Below are 19,998 nucleotides of genomic sequence, written 5' to 3'. Positions count from 1 at the left end.
GGTTCAAAGTAATTCATGCATCATCTTCACAGTTTTACATTATTCTGTATTTATATATTTACCTTTCTCAGTAAGGTTTATGCTTCCTTCTGCTTTTGCATTGCTATTCAGTGCTTTTTCATTTAATTTGTTTTTGTTTGTTTGTTTTCTGAGACAAAGTCTTGCTCTGTTGCCCAGGCTGGAGTGCAGTGGTGCAATCTCAGCTTACTGCAAACTCTGTTTCCTGGGTTCAAGCAATTCTTCTGCCTCAGCCTCCAGAGTAGCTGAGATTACAGGCACCCACCATCATACCCAGCTAACTTTTGTATTTTTTTTTTAGTAGAGATGAGGTTTCACCATGTTGGCCAGGCTGGTCTCAAACTCCTGACCTCAAGTAATCCTCCCACCTCAGCCTCCCAAAGTGCTGGGATTGTAGGTGTGAGTCACTGTGCCCAACCTTTCATTTCAATTTCAAGAACCCTCTAAAGATTTCTTATAAGGCACGCTAGTGGTGACAAACTCCCTCAGTTTTTGTCTAGGGAATGTTTTATCAGTACTTTATTTTTAAAGGATAATTTTGCTAGGTATAGTAATCTTAGTTGGCAAGTTTTTTCTCACACTACTTTGATTATGTCATCTTACTCCCTCCTGGCCTGCAAGTTATCTGCTGAGAAATCCACTGATAATTGTGTGGGGGTTCCCTTATATGTGATGAGTTGCTTTTCTCTTGCTGCTTTCAGAATTCCTTTCTTAACCCAGGCTTTTAACAATTTGATTAAATGTATTTCATTGGACAGGGTGATATGGAGGCCAGGGTCTTGGGTCTGTGTTAAGGAGTCTGGCTTTGCATGAGTAGACAGGTCACAGATTGCCAAGTACTTGCCAAATCCCATTTTCTGTTCTTCTTGAGAAAACAGCTAGATTACATTTCCCAATCTCCTTTGCAAATATGTGGGACCATATGACTGTATTATGGTCAACGGAATATGGATTAAAATAATAAACTTTGCTTCTAGGCCTAGCCTTTTAAAAGCTTCTGTATGAGCTCCCATGATACCTTTCTTTCTCTATTGCTGGTTGGATGTAGAGGAACCAGTAGACAAGCCCCTGGGAGATGACAGAGCTACAGATTTAAGGAGCTACATTCCTTGAATTATGGCAGGGATGACTGCCCACTGACAACCCTCAGTGAAATGCATTGTGAATGAGAATAACCTCTCATGGGTTAACTGTATTAACCCCATAAGGTTTGTATAAATCTGCTTGAATATTTGCTCTAGCAATTAACCAAACTGGTTCATACATGGGTCTAACTGGGAAGGCAGAATTGGGCACCTCTGCCCATGATTGAATGGGAACAACTGTTGGGACTGCTGGGGATTGCAATGAGAGAAATTAAGTCATAGGGAGGAAGTTAAAAAATATGAGAGGCCTCAGGTTGATGTAGCCGTTTATTTGACAAAAGCTTCAGGGTAAAGAGGTCAAGAAAATAGCAGAAAGGTTACCAGCTAGAGCCAGTGGGTGTCCCAAGAAGGAAGTAGGCAGCACTCTTCTTAGACCAGATGGTCATCCTTCAGCCCACAGTAGTGATAAGCCAATAGAATCTAGGGGTTTAGCATTGATTTAAGGGGCTCTCTAGAAGAGAAAAGTTAGTCAAAAGTCAGGAATCCTGGGAGAAATCCATTTCTAAAATTAATAGCACCCTAGGCCCCAGATAAAAAAGGACAGCAATTCTTCTGTTAAATCAGAAGTTACCCACTTTTAAGCAATTTCTCCCAAGAAGTTTGCCAACTGAACAGACAGATAGATACCAGGTCTCCTTGGGCCTGACTGAGAGTAGAGGGCCCATGGAGAGGCCCAACTAAGGGGTCAGTAATTGGAACTTTGGATAAAGGAGGGATGTATGAACTGATGGGTGATGTGTTGAGGGAAGCAAAGGGAACTGAATAAGAGTGAAGAAAAAAGTAGAGGACCTTATGTCAGTGTCTTGGTTTATTTTGCAGTGAGGAGCAGCCTAGGTTTGGAGATAGGAGGACATTGTCTTTTGCTGCCTATTTCTTTAACCAGGATTTTGGTGGCTGCAGTCTTTTGAATAGTGGGTAAGGACCAGTGATGAAGCATGCCCAGGCCCTAGCCTTCCCACCCCAACCAACTCACTCATTGTCTAAGCAGATGTTTCCACAGTAGGTCCAGCAGCATGTATGATTTGGACGTACACAGGTCATTATTTTAGTACACCTTTTCTCACAGTACTTATAGGGAGGCTGTACCCAGCACTGCTCAGTTTCTCTTATCATATCTAGAACTGAGATGGAAGAAGTTAGCAGGGTCCGTCTATTCACAACTCAGACAAGAAACTCTTTTTAAGCTTAACAATCCCTTCTGAAACTTGAGCTCCAAGCTACAAAGTATTTCTCTGCCTTCCAAGAAAATCCCTTCCTCAAATTATAACCAGTGTCTTGTCACAAGACCATCCTTGCATGGCCTGTGTTCCTCCATCTACATGTCCCTACAGCATTTCAGACTAAAGATAGGACCTGGGACACCCTGACCATATATGACACCAACCACCAAATTTATTCTCATGTAGCCTTAGATTTCAGGGCCTGCAATATCCTCTAACTCCAATTTCCATAGCCAATTTGCAGAATGGAAACTGAGCCAAGGGAGAATAGAAACTTACTTGTTTCCCCTTCTTTTTTTTTTTTTTTTTTTGAGACAGAGTCTTGCCCTGTCGCCTAGGCTGGAGTGCAATGGCACGATCCTGGCTCACTGCAACCTCCACTTCCTGGGTTCAAGTGATTCTCCTGCCTCAGCCTCCTAAGTAGCTGGGATTACAGGAGCACACCACCATGCCCGGCTAATTTTTTGTATCTTAATAGAGATGGGATTTCACCATGTTGGTTGGGTAGTCTCGAATCCCTGACCTCGTGATCCGCCCACCTTGGCCTCCCAAAGTGCTGGGATTACAGGTGTGAGCCGCCATGCCCGGCCATTTTTCTCCTCTTCTATTTGTTTCCCTGATGATGCCACCTAAGCAGTCAGTTTCTCCATAAATTTCGTTTATTTCCCTGGCCCACAACCCTCCTGCTCAGTGCCTTTGTTGTCCACATTTTCTTATCATATGAACCCAAACTTTGACCCACTAAGGATCCTTTATTTGTCTTTTCCATTTTTCATGTTCTAAAAGACTCTTCTTCTCCAACTAAATTAACGTGTTAAATATTACCCTTTTGGCATTCATCAAAGGCTCACCCAACTGAGGCACAAAGGTTCTGAAAATATGGGCTTGGAGAGAAGCTCTGTGTTGGTTTTTCCTCTACTGATCTGATATTGGAAAATATTATCTCCTGCTAGCTGGTGGAATATAGACAAAAGATATGTTCCCTTTTCACACACCTAGTGTTGCTTTCAGAGCTGAGAGAGAAAACTTAAAGGAATTGAGAACATCTAACCTAATCTTGCTTGAATATCTCTACTTAAGGAGAGATCCTTTAAAGGCTGATTCTTGAAATGCAGACCCTGAATCAGCTACGATAGACATCCCAGGACTGGGCAGAGCACCCCATCCCTTTTCACACCACCCACGGGGATCTTTGGTCCAGAGGCTTCCCAGCACAGGCAGAAGCATCACAACTCCAGAGATGAACATGATGAGTAGAAGAATCCAGGGCTTCATGGTGCTCTCTCTGTGTGTTTGGGTTAAGTTCTGGCAGAAGACAAGTCTTTTCCCAATGCTGCTAGAGGTAGAAAATGGATTGAGGAGAATAGGGTAAGCAACAGGGGGAAAGTGCTTATGACTATCTTGTTATTCTTTCCCTTTCTAGTACCCAGTAGCATACCAACCAATTCCCAGGCTAGCCAGTGACTTCCCCAGGTTTCTTCTCATGTCATATTACATACCTCTTCCTTTGCAAAATTATTTCTTTTTAAAATGAATTGCTCCTTTCTGATTAAAAGCAATAAATCCTCAGATTATACAATTTGTAAAATAAAAAATACAAAGAGGAAATAAATAAGCATTAGCAATTCCACCATCTAGAGATAATCAATATATGTCTATACTTTTATGTTGTAGTCATTATTTTTATGAAATTGGACACATCAAGTGTCCTGATATTTTAAAGCATATGTAACATGATGATATAAAGAATTTTTAATGAAGATCCTAAGACAAAAGGCACTAAAGCAATTTAAGAGGGAATTATAGATAGATAACAGGACTTGAGAAAAGATGATGGCCAAGAACTGTTAGGGGACTCAAAACTTTAATGCACTAAGATGGTCCAAAGTTGGAGGAATTGTAGAGAAGATTTTGAAGGAGATTTTATTGGCAAAAAGCTTTGCTCATGAAAGCCGGAATGCTGCCTTCTATTCCAAGTTGAGAGAAAATGTTTTATGAATACTACTCATTGAGCTTGCTATGTGATCCCAGAAGCCTATGGGAACACAGTAGACTTGTGTTTGAATCATGACTGAAGACTTTAAAGGGTGACTTTAAATCTGGCCAAAGCAGCCTGTAGCAGCATAGAAGAGGGCTCTAATTTGCGAAGTATCTGAACTGTAAATGGCCAGATCGCATTTCATGTCTCCAATGAACCCTTGAAATCTCCCATGAAAGAGTCAAGACCAGAATCACAGAACCAGCTCATGATAGTATCTATTATACAAGAATTTTCCTACTACTCTTATTGGTCCGTCCTCCCTCTACTCCCTAGGAGACACAGACTTGCTTTAGTCCAGAGTGGGTGGAGGAATAGAAATACAAAGAGCCAGAGCAGGGTGGAGGGGGTGGGTGGCGGGGGAGAGAGATTCACCACATCCTGTTCCATAACTGGAGCTTCTGAGGGAGGGAGGAATCCATAGTTCTGAACAATTTATGTAGTTGTGACTAATTTCATGGGCCTGCACATTTTACTTATTATATTGAGAAGATGTTTCATGACTGGAGAATCACATAAAATTTGTGGAGACCTACCTAAATTTTCCTCAAGAAGCAAGGAAATAAACTAACAATTCTGAATAAAATATACAGAGGAGGCAAACATATGCTCACATCATACAAGTCATGACAAGAACTCAGTCATACATATTATTATCGTTTCCTCATATCAAGACTTGAATAGTTTCAATTTCTTCTTGTTATAAAAATGTCCTGATGAACCTCCTTATAGTTAAAGCTTTGGTACGTATATTGTTATTTTTATAGCATGAGTTAATGAAGAAAGAGTTCTAGGCAAAAGACATTGTCTTTCCCAGACTTTGGATAATTGCTGCCACATTTTTCTCACTAAGGGTTAGGTTACATTTCCACCTACAGGATATCAAATGCATGTCCCTCCACCCCTTGTTCTACTCTAGGCGATACAAAGGTAATTTTCATCACCACACTATTTGCTGATGGGTATTTTAAGAGGAAAGAACATGGGCCCTGGGGTCAGATAGGCTTGAACTGGAATCCCAACCCCACCGACTTCTAGCCGTGGAGCCTGGGCCAATCACATAATCCCCAGAGCCTGGTTTTCCCCATCCATATTACAGAAAAAAATATCAATACCCATCTCATAGGGTCACTGGGAAGATTAAATAATATGTATGAAACACTAAGCATAGGACCTAGAATATAGTATATACTTCATAAATGTTAACTGTCAGCATTAAGCTCAGAATATCCTCCTCTGGATATTTGAAAACTATTTTCAATGACAATTTTTTTCTTTTTACTTTTTTGTTTTACACTGAACATTTTAATCTGTTTAGAATCTACGCCTCTGTGTGTGGAGGGAGATGGAGTTCATTCACTCAATAAGTACTTATTAAGTGCCTAACTATATTCCAAGTTCTGGGTATTGGAATATAGTGGTGAACAAAACAGACAAAAATCCTCCCATTCATACAGCTGGCATTCTAGTTAAATAAGATAAGGAAATGCATAGATGGTAATCAGTGGCAAGGAGAAAAATAAGGAAATGGAAGAAAATAAAATAGCCTGCAGCTGAGTGACAGCTGAGGGGTAAGGGGAAACTGGAGTATGGGAACAGCAGAAAAATCTTAATAAAATGGAATAGATAGACATTTTCTTAACACTGTAAAAATGTAACTATTGCAATCCAAAAGCCAGCACTCCACATTATAAAACTGAAAGTACTCCCATTAAAATTAGAAATAGGAAAAAAAGATACGCACGATTAGGACTACTTTTTAACATTATTTTCAAGTGTTTAAGCTACTATAATTAGAAAAGAGAAAAATTTGAACTATAAATAATAGAAGAGTGGAAGAGGAGCCTAATTACAATGGAAACTTCCCAGCCTTCTCCCATCTACCCGCCTCATTCTCTATCTACTGCTCTACCTTTCTAGAACCAAATAGAAAGGAAAATAAGAGTCAAAGAAAAGGATAAAATTCTGACATGAATTGCATGTAACAAGGCAGTGATTTTCCCTCTGCCTGAAAGTCTTTATATTTGTTCAGAAATTTTCAATGAAGCAAAAGAGATTTCTCTGTGCTGTCCAATGTGGTAGCCACTAGCCACACATGACTGTTTAAACTCATTAAATTAAATCAAAATTCAGTTTCTAGTCATTTCAAGTATTCAATGGTCACATGTAGTTAGTGGCTATTGTCTCCAAATCTTTCTCTGATGCATCTCAATCCATTCATACATAGGATGATGGGAACAGTCTACATCAACCTTTGACTTCTTGTGTGTCCTATTTAACGTTCCTTATTTCTCAGGCACGGAGCCTTTCCATCATCACAGAAAGTTCTACTGAACAATGCTGCTCTAGATGAATCCACCAAAATGACTCTGCTCAAAAGCAGAGGTAATACTAGAAAAATTTTAAAGGTGCCGAATTTTTCAGAGGAGACTTTGAAAATGTATTCTCTTCTTAGCTTCTGTGAAATTTGGAAGGTGAAAAATACAAGTTTTAGGCACATGTCGTTAGATGTATTGACTTTTAGACAAATCATTTTTAAGAGATTTGAGCAGAAGCAAAAGCAACAACATCTTAGCTTGGCAACTTCATCAAGTCATGCTTAGGTAAGCTGGCAGAGACACAGGTTCTTAATGGAGAAGCTTGGAGAGCAGGGATAAGCATCTAAGAGTAGAACCCCCCTGACACAAATATCTGATCTGATCTACAATTTAAGGGCTTCTCTTCTCCTTTCATTTCTCTCCCTAATCTCCTGCTCTTGCTAGCTAGCAATGGCAAGATACTCATTCCTTGAGCCTGAGTCCTTGAGAACCTCAGAGTGTTCTTCTGTTTATGTGAATATACCAGCACATGGCAAGACAGGTGAACCATGGAGATACTCTGTTATCTGCTTACAGCCAGGGATGCGAGGGATGAGGTAACTGGGTGAAAGTGGGCATGGATTGAAGTAGGCCTCTGGATTCCTGGTACCAGCCCTTTGCATAAAGAAGGAGGAATACTGATATACAGTGACAGGAACACCATAAATCCAAAGCATTGGGTTCCATGAGGCTGTTTCTTTGTATTCCAAAATGCCACCCTAGACCCAAGTTTTCCAGAGCTTTGAAATCTGTTCATTCACACGGCCTCATTCTTACTCTAGTCTTCTTCATTTCTTACTTGTCCCTTGTCCCTTGCCCCTTAAAGGTGTTCAGGAATCTGAGGATGCCTAGTCCCCTTTTTTGCACACCCCCAAGTGTACTAAATGATCCCAGACAAAAGAAACATCATTATGCCCAGGCTGGGTACTTCTCATATACAGAGTGCTGTGAATTCTTTGGTCTTCCTGAGACAAACTGCAGGACAATTCAAACAGTCCCCAGGATCAGAAAGGCAAAGAATTACTGCTCTCCACCATCTGGCTTTCCAGATAATGTTAAAGAGGAGAGTGTGCTGGATTTAGTGTCAGGAATGCTGAAATCTTGTTTAGTTTCTGTCCCTTTTACCTATGGAACCTCAGACAGCTCACGTCACCCCCTCTCAATTTTCTTATTTGAACAAAAGCGACAATAATCCCTACCTCACAGGAATAGTGACACCATCTGGGCTAGGAATTAATCCAAGCAAGCCACAAATAGAAGCTCATGTCTCAAGACCTTTATCCCCACCTACCTCTGAAGGTGTCTGAGTTGAGTGTCTGTAGTAACTGGCTGACAGCTCTTTTGTCTGGCCTCTTATTATGAAGTTGTTTGAAGTGGGGCTCAAACTGGGGGCAGAAGAGCGGAAAAACAATGTTCAAAGGCCAGGAACTTAATGGTGATTTTGGTTGTGACCGATTTTTAATTTCTACCCGGAAACTGTGTGTTGGCTGCATCACAGATTCTTTCCTTTGATATTCACCCATCCAGACGTACTCGATTTTCTTAGGTGCAGGTGGGATCTTCTGATAAGCTGGGAAGAACATTGTGTACCTGGATTGCAGCTCAGGCCACCCCCAGTAGACCCAAAGTACATGTCCCCAAAGTCTTTCTCAAATACATCTCAGTCCATTCATACGTAGGAAGTTGGGAACAGTCTACATTGACCTTTGACCTCTTGTCTGTCCTATTTGACATTCCATGTTTCTCAGTATTGATTCTCTTTTACCAATAAAATCCTAACATGATCTCCCACCAAATGCCCTCTGACTTTTATGTAGCTAAAAAGAGACTGAATAGGAAGAACTTTAGAAAAAGTAGATGACCACCTAGCAAAGGAAGGAAGTGACGTGACCAAATCCAGCACCAAGTTCTTGCCATGAGCTTGTTGGTTGAGGTGCAGAGGGATTTGTTCACCAAATGTCAGGGAAGGGCATTATATTGGGCACACAATACACATGATTTGGAGATCACTAGCTCATGAGAAAAGAGAACAGTCAAGTGGGCGGGAGACAGGGACTTCCATGGGGTAAACCTTCTCTCAAAGCCTGTCTGCAGGAATATTATATACAGTGACAGGAGATGTCAATATGAAATTCTTCCTAGGATACAGGCATACCTCGGAGATATTTCAGGTTCAGTTTCAGGCTACCATAATAAAGATAATATTGCAATAAAGTGAGCCACGTGCCCTTTTTGGTTTCCCAGTGCATATGAAAAGTATGTTTTCCTGAAGTCTTTTATTTATATATTTATTTAAACTAGAAAATGAAATATTTAATAGTTGAAATTTGTTTCTCTGGAGAAGCTAGTAAAATTTGCAAACTTCTGATATAATATCTGTGTATGTTTTAGTATACAACTGTACCTCTTTCATATTCTAAACAGTTTCTAATAGTTTTCTTATGATGAATTTCATTATTACTTATTAAAATATTAAAAAGTTATGTTTACACTATGCTCTAGTCTGTCAAGTGTTCAATAGCATTATGCATAAAAAATAATGTGCATACCATAATTTTAAAATACTTTACTGCTAAAAATTGCTAATGATTATCTGAGCCTTCAACAAGTCATCATCTTTTTGCTGGTGGAAGTTCTTCCCTCAATGTTGATGGTTGTTGACTGATCAGGGTGGTGGTTGCTGAGCGTTGGGGTGGCTGTGGCAATTTATTAAAATAAGACAACAATGATGTTTGCCACATCAATTGATTGATCCTTTCAAGAAAGATTTCTCCATAGCATGCAATGCTGTTTGATAGCATTTTACACACAATAGAACTTCTTTCAAAATTTCAGTCAATCCTCTCAAACTGTGCTGCTGGTTTATCTAAGTTTATGCAATATTCTGAATCCTTTGTCATTATTCCAACAATGTTCACAGCATCTTCACCAGGAGCAGATTCCATTCACAGAAACCACTTTCTTTGCTCATCTATAAGAAGCAACTCCTTATCCACTCAAGTTTTCTCATGAGATTGCAGCAATTCAGTCACATCTTCAGGCTGCACTTCTAATTCTCATTCTGTTGCTATTTTCATCACATTTGCAGTGACTTCCTCCACTGAAGTCTTGAAACCCTTGAAGTCATTTATAAGGATTGGAATCAACTTCTTCCAGACTCCTGTTAATACTGCCATGTTGACCTCCTTCCAAGAATCATGGTATCTAGAATACTGAATCCTTTCCAGGAATTTTTAAATTTACTTTGCCCAGATCCATCAGGAAAATTACTATCTATGGTAGCTACAGCCTTATAAAATGTATGACTTGAAAGTCAAAATTATCCCTTGGTCCATGGGCTGAAGAATGAATGCTGCTAGCAGGCATGAAAACATTAATCTCTTCATAAAGCTCCTTCAGAGCTCTTGGGTGATCAAAATTTTTTTTCTGAGCAGTAGGCCTCAAGAGTGGGCTTAAAATATTCCGTATGCCATGCTGTCACCCAGGCTTTGCTGTTTCATTTATTGAGCAGAGCATGAGCAGAGTTAGCACAGTTTGTAAGGGCTCTAAGATTTTTGAAATGATAAATGAGCTTTGGCTCATTATTACTTTAAGTCACCAGCTGCATTGGCCCCTACAAGAAAGTCAGTCTGTCTTTTGAAGTTTTGAAGCCAGGCGTTGACTTCTATCTATGAAAGTTCTAGATGGCATCTTCTTCCAATATAAGGCTGTTGTGTCTTCATTGAAAATCTGATGTCTGTTGTAGCACCTTCATCAATTACAGTTGACCCTTGAACAAAATTGGAGTTAGGGGTACTGAACTCCTGTACAGTTGAAAATCCATGTATAGGCGAGGTGTGGTGGCTCACGCCTGTAATCCCAGCACTTTGGGAGGCCAAAGTGGGTGGATCACAAGGTCAGAAGTTCGAGACCAGCCTGGCCAATATGGTGAAACCCCATCTCTACTAAAAATACAAAAATTAGCTGGGCATGGTGGCGGGCACCTGTAGTCCCAGCTACTCAGAAGGCTGAGGCAGGAGAATCACTTGAACCCGGGAGGCAGAGGTTGCAGTGAGCAGAGATTGTGCCACTGCACTCTGGTCTGGGTGACAGAGCGAGACTCCCTCTCAAAAAAAAATAAAAAAATAAAATCCATGTATAACTTTTGACTCCTCAAAAACCTAACTACTAATAGGCCACTGTTTTATTTTTAACTTTAGAGACAGGGTCTTGCTATGTTCCCTAGGCTTGTCTCAAACTCCCCGCTTCAAGCAATCCTCCTTCCTCATCCTCCCGAGTAGCTAGGACTACGGACACACACCACCATGCCTGAAATGTTCTTTTTATTGAGATGGGGTCTCGCTATGTTGCCCAGGCTGGTCTCAAACTACTGGCTCAAACAATCTTCCCCCACTCAACCTCCCGAGTAGCTGAAAGTATAGGTGTGCAACATCATGCCCGACTAATAGCCTACTGTTGACCAGAAGCCTTACTAATAACATAAACATTTGATTAACACATATTTTGTATACTATATGTATTTTCTATACTATTTACTCTTAACAAGAAAGTAAGCTAGAGAAAAAATGTTATTAAGAAATCATAAGGAAGAAAAAACATATTTACTATTTATTAAATGGAAGTGGATCATCATAAAGGTCTTTGAGGATGTATAATGAACCCGCACAGTTCAAATCTGTGTTGTTAAAGGGCCAACAGTGTCTTAGCTAGATCTTCTGGATAACTTGCTGTAGCTTCTCCATCAGCATTTGCTGCTTCACATTGCCCTTTTGTGTTTTAGAGAGGGCTTATTTCCTTAACCCTCATGAACCAACCTCTGCTAGCTTCAAATTTTTCTACTGCAGCTTCCTCACTTCTCTCAGCTTTCATAAAATTGAAGAGTTGGGGTCTTTCTCTGGATGAAGTTTTGACTTAAGGGAATGTTGTGGCTGGTTTGATCTTCTGTCCAGATCACTGAAACCTTCTGCATATCAGCAATAGGGCTGTTTTGCTTTCTTATCGTTCCTGTGTTCACGGAGTAGCACTTTTAATTTCCTTCAATAACTTTTCCTTTGCATTCACAACTTGGCTGTTTGGTACAAGAGGCCTAGCTTTCAGCCTATCTCAGCTGTTAACATGCCTTCCTCACTAAGATTATTCTTCTAGTTTTTTACTTAAAGTGAGAAATGTGGGACTCTTCCTTTCACTTGAACATTTAGAGTCCATTGTGGAGTTACTAATTGGCCTAATTTCAATATGGTTGTGTCTCAGGGAATAGAGGCTGAGAAGAGGGAGCAAGACTGGCAAATGACCAGTCAGCGGAGCAGTCAGAACACACACACATTTATTGTTCGCCATGTCCTATGGGCACAGCTGGTGGCACTCCAAAACAATTACAATAGTAACAACAAAAATCATTGATCACAGATCACCTTACAGATATAATGATAAGAATAATAATAAAGTTTGAAACATTTTGAGAATTACTAAAATGTGACACAAAGATATAAGCACATGCTGTTGGAAAAATGGTGCCGAAAGACTTGCTCAATGCAGGGTTGCTGCAAACCTTCAATTTGTAAAACATGCAACATCCATGAAGCAAAAATTAATTAATAAAGCAAAGTGTAATAAAATGAGGTATGTCTGTATGTTGAGTGCACTGAGGGGCAGGAAGTATGTCTGAACTCCACGGACTTGGCTGAGAAAGGTGAACCAGTACAGAGACAAAGAGCTTTGGAACCAAGGTAAAAAGGTGTGGGAACAAACTGAAGGAAATTTTGACAGGGACTGAAAATGGTGCCAAACCTAGAGTGACTGAATTATGGATTTCTAAGACATTTACTTATATGGCAGTAAAATGATGTTCCATGCATGACGATCATAGTCTTTTGCTCTGTGTGGCCCAGATGCTGGAGATCCTTGATGGTCTATCTGAGGAGCATGGTCACTAATGAGTAGCTGAGGAGTGCCAAGGACTCCTGCCACTCATGATTCTGGATCAAGCTTTTTAGGATTTCTAAGACATTTATTTACATGGCAGTAAAATGATGTTCCATGCATGACGATCATAGTCTTTTGCTCTGTGTGGCCCAGATGCTGGAGATCCTTGATGGTCTATCTGAGGAGCACAGTCCCTAATGAGTAGCTGAGGAGTGCCAAGGACTCATGCCACTCATGATTCTGGATCAGATTTTTAGGACAATCTGTATACTCTTCTATTTTAGTTAAGAATTTCCCAATGCAGTATCTGAAATACTGTATCCAATAATTCTATGTCCAGCAAAACTATCCTTTCCTGATGATGGTAAAATAAAGACATTCCCAGAAAAACAAAGATTGAGAGAGTTTGTTGCTACCAGGTCTGCCTTTCAAGAAATACTAGGGAAAAGCTTTAAAGCTAAAAAGAAAAGATATCAGGTAGTAATGAGATCTACATTAAGAAATGAAGAGAACAGATAAAAGTAATTATGTAGGTAAATATAAAATCTGATATTAATAATTTTTAACAGATTGGAATGACAACTGTATAAAACAATGATTATAATCATTCAATTGTATTGTTAGGCTTAAAATATAAAGATGTAATATACATGAAAAATAGCACAGCCGGGCATGGTGGCTCATGCCTGTAATCCCAGCACTTTGGGAGGCTGAAGCGGGTGGATTACCGGAGGTCAGGAGTTCGAGAACAGCCTGACCAACATGGTGAAACCTCGTCTCTACTAAAAATACAAAAAATTAGCCGGCCATGGTGGTGGGCACCTGTAATCCCAGCTACTCAGGAGGCTGAGGCAGGAGAATTACTTGAACCCAGGAGGCGGAGGTTGCGGTGAGTCGAGATCGTGCCATTGCACTATAGCCTGGGCCACAGAGTGAGACTCTGTCTCAACAAAAAAGAAAAGGAAAGAAAAATAGCACAAAAGAGGGAGGAAGGCAGGCATATAAGTATAGTTATGATCATCCAGTTTAAATACTTTGTAAGTATTTTTAAGTATGAGAGCCATGGATTATTAAGTAGCGTTATTTGTTTTTCAGACATATGGGATTTGCTTTTGGTATTGATTTTCTATTTTCCTGCATTTTCAAAAGAAAACATTGTATGGCATTAATGATTTGGAATTTTTTAGGCTTTCTTTGTAATCTAGGTCATTGTAACTAAGCACTCAAACCTGCTCAATTGGGCCAGGTGCAATGGCTCACACCAGCACTTTTGGAGGCAGAGGTGGGTGGATCACTTGAGTCCAGGAGTTCAAGACCAGCCTGGCCAATAAGGAGAAACCCTGTCTCCACTAAAATTACAAAAATTAGCTGGGTGCGGTGGCGCACACCTGTAATCCCAGCTATTCTGGAGGCTGAGGCATGAGAATCACTTGAACCCAGGAGGCAGAGGTTGCAGTGAGCCAAGGTAACACCACTGCACTCCAGCCTGGGTGACAGAGTGATACTTTGTCTCAAACAAAAAAACCTGCTCAATCTACAACTTTATATAGATAATTTATTTTCATTTATTGAGGCCATTTTATGTGCCTGTGTGTGTGTACACATACATACAATTGTTAAGGTTTCTTGATCTGTTTTTCTTTACCAATATAAAATATTCTTGTCTAAATTGTGTCACGTCCTCTATGTTGAATGTTAATTATATTATATGATATTTAAATTGTTATATCATCTTTCTTTTCAATTCATATTTGGTGGGGCATCCTTTTTTATTCCTTTATTTTAAATTACTTGTTTACTTTTGGGAAACCACATATAGTTAAATCATTTAAAAATTTTAATCTGAGAGTCTCTGTCTTTTAATAAATGTCTCTAACCCATTTACCTTTAATAAATATTCTTATAGAAAACAATCTTAGGGTCTATCTCTGACATCTTATTTCTTTTTTTTTTTTTTTTTTTTTTTTGAGACGGAGTCTCACTCTGTCGCCCAGGCTGGAGTGCAGCGGCAAAATCTCGGCTCACTGCAAGCTCCGCCTCCCGGGTTCACGCCATTCTCCTGCCTCAGCCTCTCCGAGTAGCTGGGACTACAGGCGCCCACCACCACACCCGGCTAATTTTTTTTGTATTTTTAGTAGAGACGGGGTTTCACCGTGGTCTCGATCTCCTGACCTCATGATCCGCCCGCCTTGGCCTCCCAAAGTGCTGGGATTACAAGCGTGAGCCACTGCACCCGGCCTCATATTTTTAATTTATCACACTTTTTAAATATTTGTTTTTATTTCTCTCTTCAGACATCTGTTGGATGAATGAAATATCTTCTATTATTTTAAAAGCCATTATTGTATTCTGATCCCTTAGAGGATTTTTATTTAAGCCCACATTACTTTTCAATATAGTCTTAAAGATTTCCAAAACTTCTAAGTTTTCCTAAAATAAGACAGCTCTTTCAGTATGCTAACTGTTCCCTTTAGTTTACCTTCTGACCTTGTTGATATTTTCTAGACAGTTTTTAGTTCATGATTATAATAGATATTGGTGTTTTATTCTCTTATTCTTTCTATCTCTTCCTTCCACTTTCTCCTTAATCCCTAAATTTTTAGACAACACCAAACTTTATGAATTGACGTCTCACTGTGCAAAACTGTTGACATGGCAGGCCTGCAGTTGCTATCTTTAAAAGTCCTGCTTACAAGGTTGGCTCTTGGTTGGCATCCATAAGCCTGAATTGTGAGAAAGTTCCCATTGTTCTCAGAACAAACAAGTATGGCTCACTGTGCCTCGACCATTTGTACAAACAACTTGGTTTATGGTAGATATCTGCTTTTATTTGGGGAGACTGGAATTTTGGTGCATGCTAGGCAGAAGCTGCTATATGACCAGGCCCCAGTAGAAACCTTGGACACTGTGTTTGTCTCTCATGAGCTCCCCTGGTAGACAATACTTCACACATGTTGTCACAACTGATTGATGGGGGAATTCAGCATGCCTTGTGTGACTCCACTGGTCATTGGCAGAAGACACTTGGAAGCATGCACCTGATTTCCTCTGGACTTTGCCGCTTGCACCCTTTCCCTTTGTTGACTTTTCTTTGTAGCCTTTCACTGTAATAAATCATAGCTGCAAGAAAAACTATATGCTGAGTCCTGTGAGTCCTCCTAGCAAAGCACTGAACCTGGGGATAGCCTTGGGAACCCCCAGCATATTCACTCATATTGCCCACATACTTTTTCAAAGTGATTCTAGATTTATTTTCCTAGTGGAGCACATCCTTCAAGCAGGCTTTCAAAAAGGGTCTTTGTCTGGTAAGCATTCTGATGCTTCATATGCCTTAGAACAATTTTATTGTGCCCTCATAGTTCAGGATGTAATTTTCACTCGAACAGTTTTTACCTTAAACATCTTGAAAATGCTACTCTATTGATTTCTTGTCCTATTGTCACTATTTGAAAGTCTAATCTCAGTCTGATTATTTTTCTTCTTTGGGTGATCTATTCTTTCTCTAAAGAATATTTTAAAATTTCTTTGTATTTGATGTTCCTACATTTTATAATGTGGCTAGATATGCAAGTTTTCTTTCTCAATTCTTTTATGATCATTTCCAGTCTGAGATCTATAATAGTTCTTTAATTTGGGGCAAATTTACTGCATTGTTTCATTAAATATTTTTTAACCTGCTAAATCTTTTTCTTTTAGAACTACTATTTGGATGTTTACACTTATACCTCTCACTTCCACATAACTTAATCTTCCTTTTTATTTTGAAACAAAGTATCAGAAAAGCTGAAAGTACAGTAAAAATAACTTTTCCCTGAAACATTTGAGAGTCAGTTGCTTACTGGTGCCCAGTGTATATGTGTGTATGTGTTTATATACATTTATATATGAAACAGCTACTTTTTCACTCAGGAATTCTAGCTGTCTTAGTCTAAAGAAATCAAAGATTTATAAATAAAAATGCTCAATATGACATTCTCTAGATTATTAGTAATTAGTACAATACAAATACTTGATTATTAGCATTTAAGTGAGAGCTGTGCATTATGAAAATCCACATTTTGAGAAATACTTACATGATTAAATAAGGGTGCCAAAAATACGTTAAAAAGTTGTTTATATTAAAAGGATTGTTTATATTAAATATGAAGAGAAACTAAAAGATAATGCAATGAAACATCAGTTAATTCTAAGCAACTCTTTTTAAAAATATATTTTTTCTTTTCTTTTTTCCATAAAACATTTTGTAATTAGAAAGCAGAAATAAATGATATCTTTCATTCTATCGGCAAGAACACAAGACTGGTTATGTGAGAGGAGGAGGCGTCATTCCTGCAGAAGCCCTATCCCACATGAAGAAGGACAGGGCCGGGGCAAGCGAAAGGGGGAAGCAAGGACTCTCTTGCTCTGCCCCAACTTGGCCAGTGGAGGCAGCGAGGGGCTGAAGATCATTCCTTCTTTCTTTCCTTCACTCTCCACATGCAGCTCTGCAGAGAAGTCTGTGACAGCCTGGCCAGACTTAGGGCTCATGCTCTGGTCAGAGTCATGCCATCCCAGACTCTGCTGCCTGTCCTGGTTCTCTGTGTGCTGCTGCTACTGCTGCAGGCCCAGGGAGGATACCATGACAAGAAGAGGATGCAGAGTAGGTGATGGGCCGCTGGATGGGTGAGGGGGAATTGGGTAGGGGGAATGGAGGGCCTGTGTCCAGTCTGAGTAGGACCTAGGAGTTGGAAACTCTCTGCATATCCAGCTCTGACCACAATGTTGTGTAGACTCTGGACTGTCCCAAACCATGGCCCTCCAGCCCCTTAGCTGGCCCTGGGAATAGTAATGGGAATGAAGAAGAAACCTATATATTTTGCTGTTCCTTCTCAATACTTAGCGAGAAATGGCACATCCCATAGTGAAAGGTGCACCAGGGCTGAGAATCCAGTGAGAAAGCAAGACAATTATTATTTGATTTATGCACATTTGTGAGGAGTAAAGATTCAGAAGTGGTTATGACGGTAGGTGTAGGTGTAGAATAGGTATAAGCGTAGGGAAATAGGACATAAGACAAGCAAAAGTTGGGGCACACAGAGCCAAGTTAAGGTTATCATCAAAGGGGCAAGGAGAGTGGTGGTGGAAAGGGAACTAAAGAAGGGGCAGGAAGACTAGAGACAGTGACAGTGAGCAGAAGAGAGGGAGAGACAAGAGGCAAGTTGATCCTCATCTCTGAATTCTACTTTTCAGAGACTAGGAGCGAGTTTGAAAGGTGTCTCATGCTTCTTTGAGCTCTCAGGATCAGACTGTAGATTCTATGGTGGTGACTTCACCAAGGTCATGACTAGTAAGGGAGATGGAGTTCTGATTGCTGGTGTGTGGAGAAGGCCCAGGAAGCCCAGGCATTGTGGTCTATTGGGGTAAGGTGTACAGTGAAGAGACAGGATTTAAAATATGACCAATCACTAGGATTTGGTGATGGGCAGGAAGGTAGTTCTATGAAGAAGGAATCCAGGAGTATCATGACTGAGGCCTGGGTTCAAGGGTCTTGGAGGAGGCTTCAGCTTGAGAAAAATGTTCTCTAGGAAGCTGCATTTATTTACCGTTCTATTCTCCTTGTCAGAAACACAGCTATCCCCAGAAATCAAAGTCTGCCAGCAGCAGCCTAAACTATATCTATGCAAACGCTTATGTGAATCTCACCAAGACTGTCAAGCAAATAACATACGCTGTTCTACCTACTGTGGGAATGTTTGCATGAGCATCCTGTGAGTGGGAGAGTGGGCTGGGATGTGCATCCTGCTTCCCAACTCCTCTATCCAAGACTGTGCCCACATCCGAAGCACAAGGACCTCAAGTCACCAGCATAAGAACATGAACAGGAATGCCGCCCTCTCTACTGTCTGAACCCCTTGTCCCTGTCAAATAAACCAGAACAAATGCCCAGGGATCCTACCTCTTTTGCTGCCACTACAGGTGATCATTGAGAGCCCACTGTAGCCCCCACAGATGCCCCATTCGTCTTGTGTCCTGGTGTTCGATTTCTCTCCCTGGCTATGCTTCTCTACCCTCCCTCTCCCTCTTTGGCCCATGTATCCCTGCCAGCCCTCAGGAGGCCCAGCCCCTTGCTGTTTTGTTCACTGAACCAGTACTCCCAGGGGGAGGAACTGCCCATGTGCAGCATCTCCTGATGCTAAGAAGAACATTTCTCACCCTGGAGACAGAAGGACCCATTAAGCATGAGATGGGTGGCAGTTAGAACCCGAGGTAAAGAGTGGGAGGCCCCCGAGCACTGCTTTGGTCTCCTTAGCCTTGGTGCACCCCCATCCTATGCTCCCCAATCTCTCTGTAAGTTTCAGATTACTGTCTATTTATCATTAGGATAATGAGTCCCAGGAAGTCCAGCAAGCCCAAGGTCACAAGAGAGTGACAGGATATGATGTGGCTGGAAGAGGGTGTTTCCTCTAGGCTCACTTTTTGCTATACTAGTGAGAGTGAGTGCCTGCACCAACCCCAAATCTCTTCCTATCCAGCTCCCACCAATATGGCTATTCCTCTGATGGGACCCATTTTGGTCCTCAGGATCTGACACTCCAGCACCTTCCATTAACTGAATAGTCCCTATCTTTCCCAAGCCCTCTTCCTTAGGAGCCAGTTCATTCTCTTTTATTTAGATCAAGAGGAACACTAAGGGATGTGGAACAGGTGGTTCATGCTGCTGTTGCTAAGGAGTAATTGGCACAGAGTGGCTATTGGTCTTCCCTGTCATCCTACTGTGAGTTGGTGGAAATTAATCAGTGTGGTACAGAATCTCCTACTCTGTGCAATCGCAACTCCTCTGAAATGATCCTGGGGCTAGATCCAGGGTTGGGTCACATGTAGCTAACTGGGACATGAAGACAAATGTGAAGAGATTTCAAGAGGACAGGCCATGCCCAGAGGCAGGTGTGCAGTGTTATGCTCCAGTCTAGTGCTTCTTGCTGGGCCATTCAATGAAAGAGACATCAGAGAAGAAAACTTCCCCCATCAGACCAGAGGCCGTGAGCCACCTCTGAGTCATCACCGGGCTCTGGGTATCTCAGGCTTGTCTTCACCTTTCTCAAGAGCTTCCCTTAGACAAGGAGGTCTTAGGAAAGAGATCATGATCAACCACCAACACAGACATCATCAGATGTAGTCTGTGGGCTGTAAGGGCATGATCTCCAAGAGATCTTATTTGGTGTTTCCTCAGATAGCCTCCCTTACCAAGCATCCTCTCAGGCCACCCCCAAACATGCCCACTAGACACTACAGGCATGTCTTGTTTTATTGAGACTTGC

At 40.8% G+C, this 19,998-nt stretch overlaps 2 protein-coding genes across 2 annotated transcripts; one reads left to right on the top strand and one right to left on the bottom strand.

Annotated features, from left to right (window-relative positions):
• Positions 1-1,412: 1,412 nt before the first annotated feature.
• On the bottom strand, positions 1,413-18,717 carry WFDC9 (WAP four-disulfide core domain 9). Its single transcript, XM_055266257.1, has 5 exons — positions 18,636-18,717; positions 8,070-8,163; positions 3,568-3,716; positions 2,137-2,284; positions 1,413-1,614 (listed from the first exon to the last, which is right to left on the bottom strand). The coding sequence occupies exons 3-5, from the start codon at positions 3,656-3,658 to the stop codon at positions 1,584-1,586; spliced, it is 270 nt and encodes an 89-aa protein (XP_055122232.1). The 5' UTR covers positions 3,659-3,716; positions 8,070-8,163; positions 18,636-18,717; the 3' UTR covers positions 1,413-1,583.
• Positions 17,168-18,629, top strand: WFDC10A (WAP four-disulfide core domain 10A). The gene is made up of 2 exons (XM_055266256.2): positions 17,168-17,339; positions 18,303-18,629. The coding sequence occupies exons 1-2, from the start codon at positions 17,177-17,179 to the stop codon at positions 18,449-18,451; spliced, it is 312 nt and encodes a 103-aa protein (XP_055122231.2). The 5' UTR covers positions 17,168-17,176; the 3' UTR covers positions 18,452-18,629.
• Positions 18,718-19,998: the final 1,281 nt, after the last annotated feature.

Source organism: Symphalangus syndactylus, chromosome 24, assembly GCF_028878055.3.
Source record: "Symphalangus syndactylus isolate Jambi chromosome 24, NHGRI_mSymSyn1-v2.1_pri, whole genome shotgun sequence".
Taxonomy (NCBI): domain Eukaryota; kingdom Metazoa; phylum Chordata; class Mammalia; order Primates; family Hylobatidae; genus Symphalangus; species Symphalangus syndactylus.
Note: the sequence above shows the minus strand (reverse complement) of the source record. Positions and strands in the feature narration are given on the sequence as shown.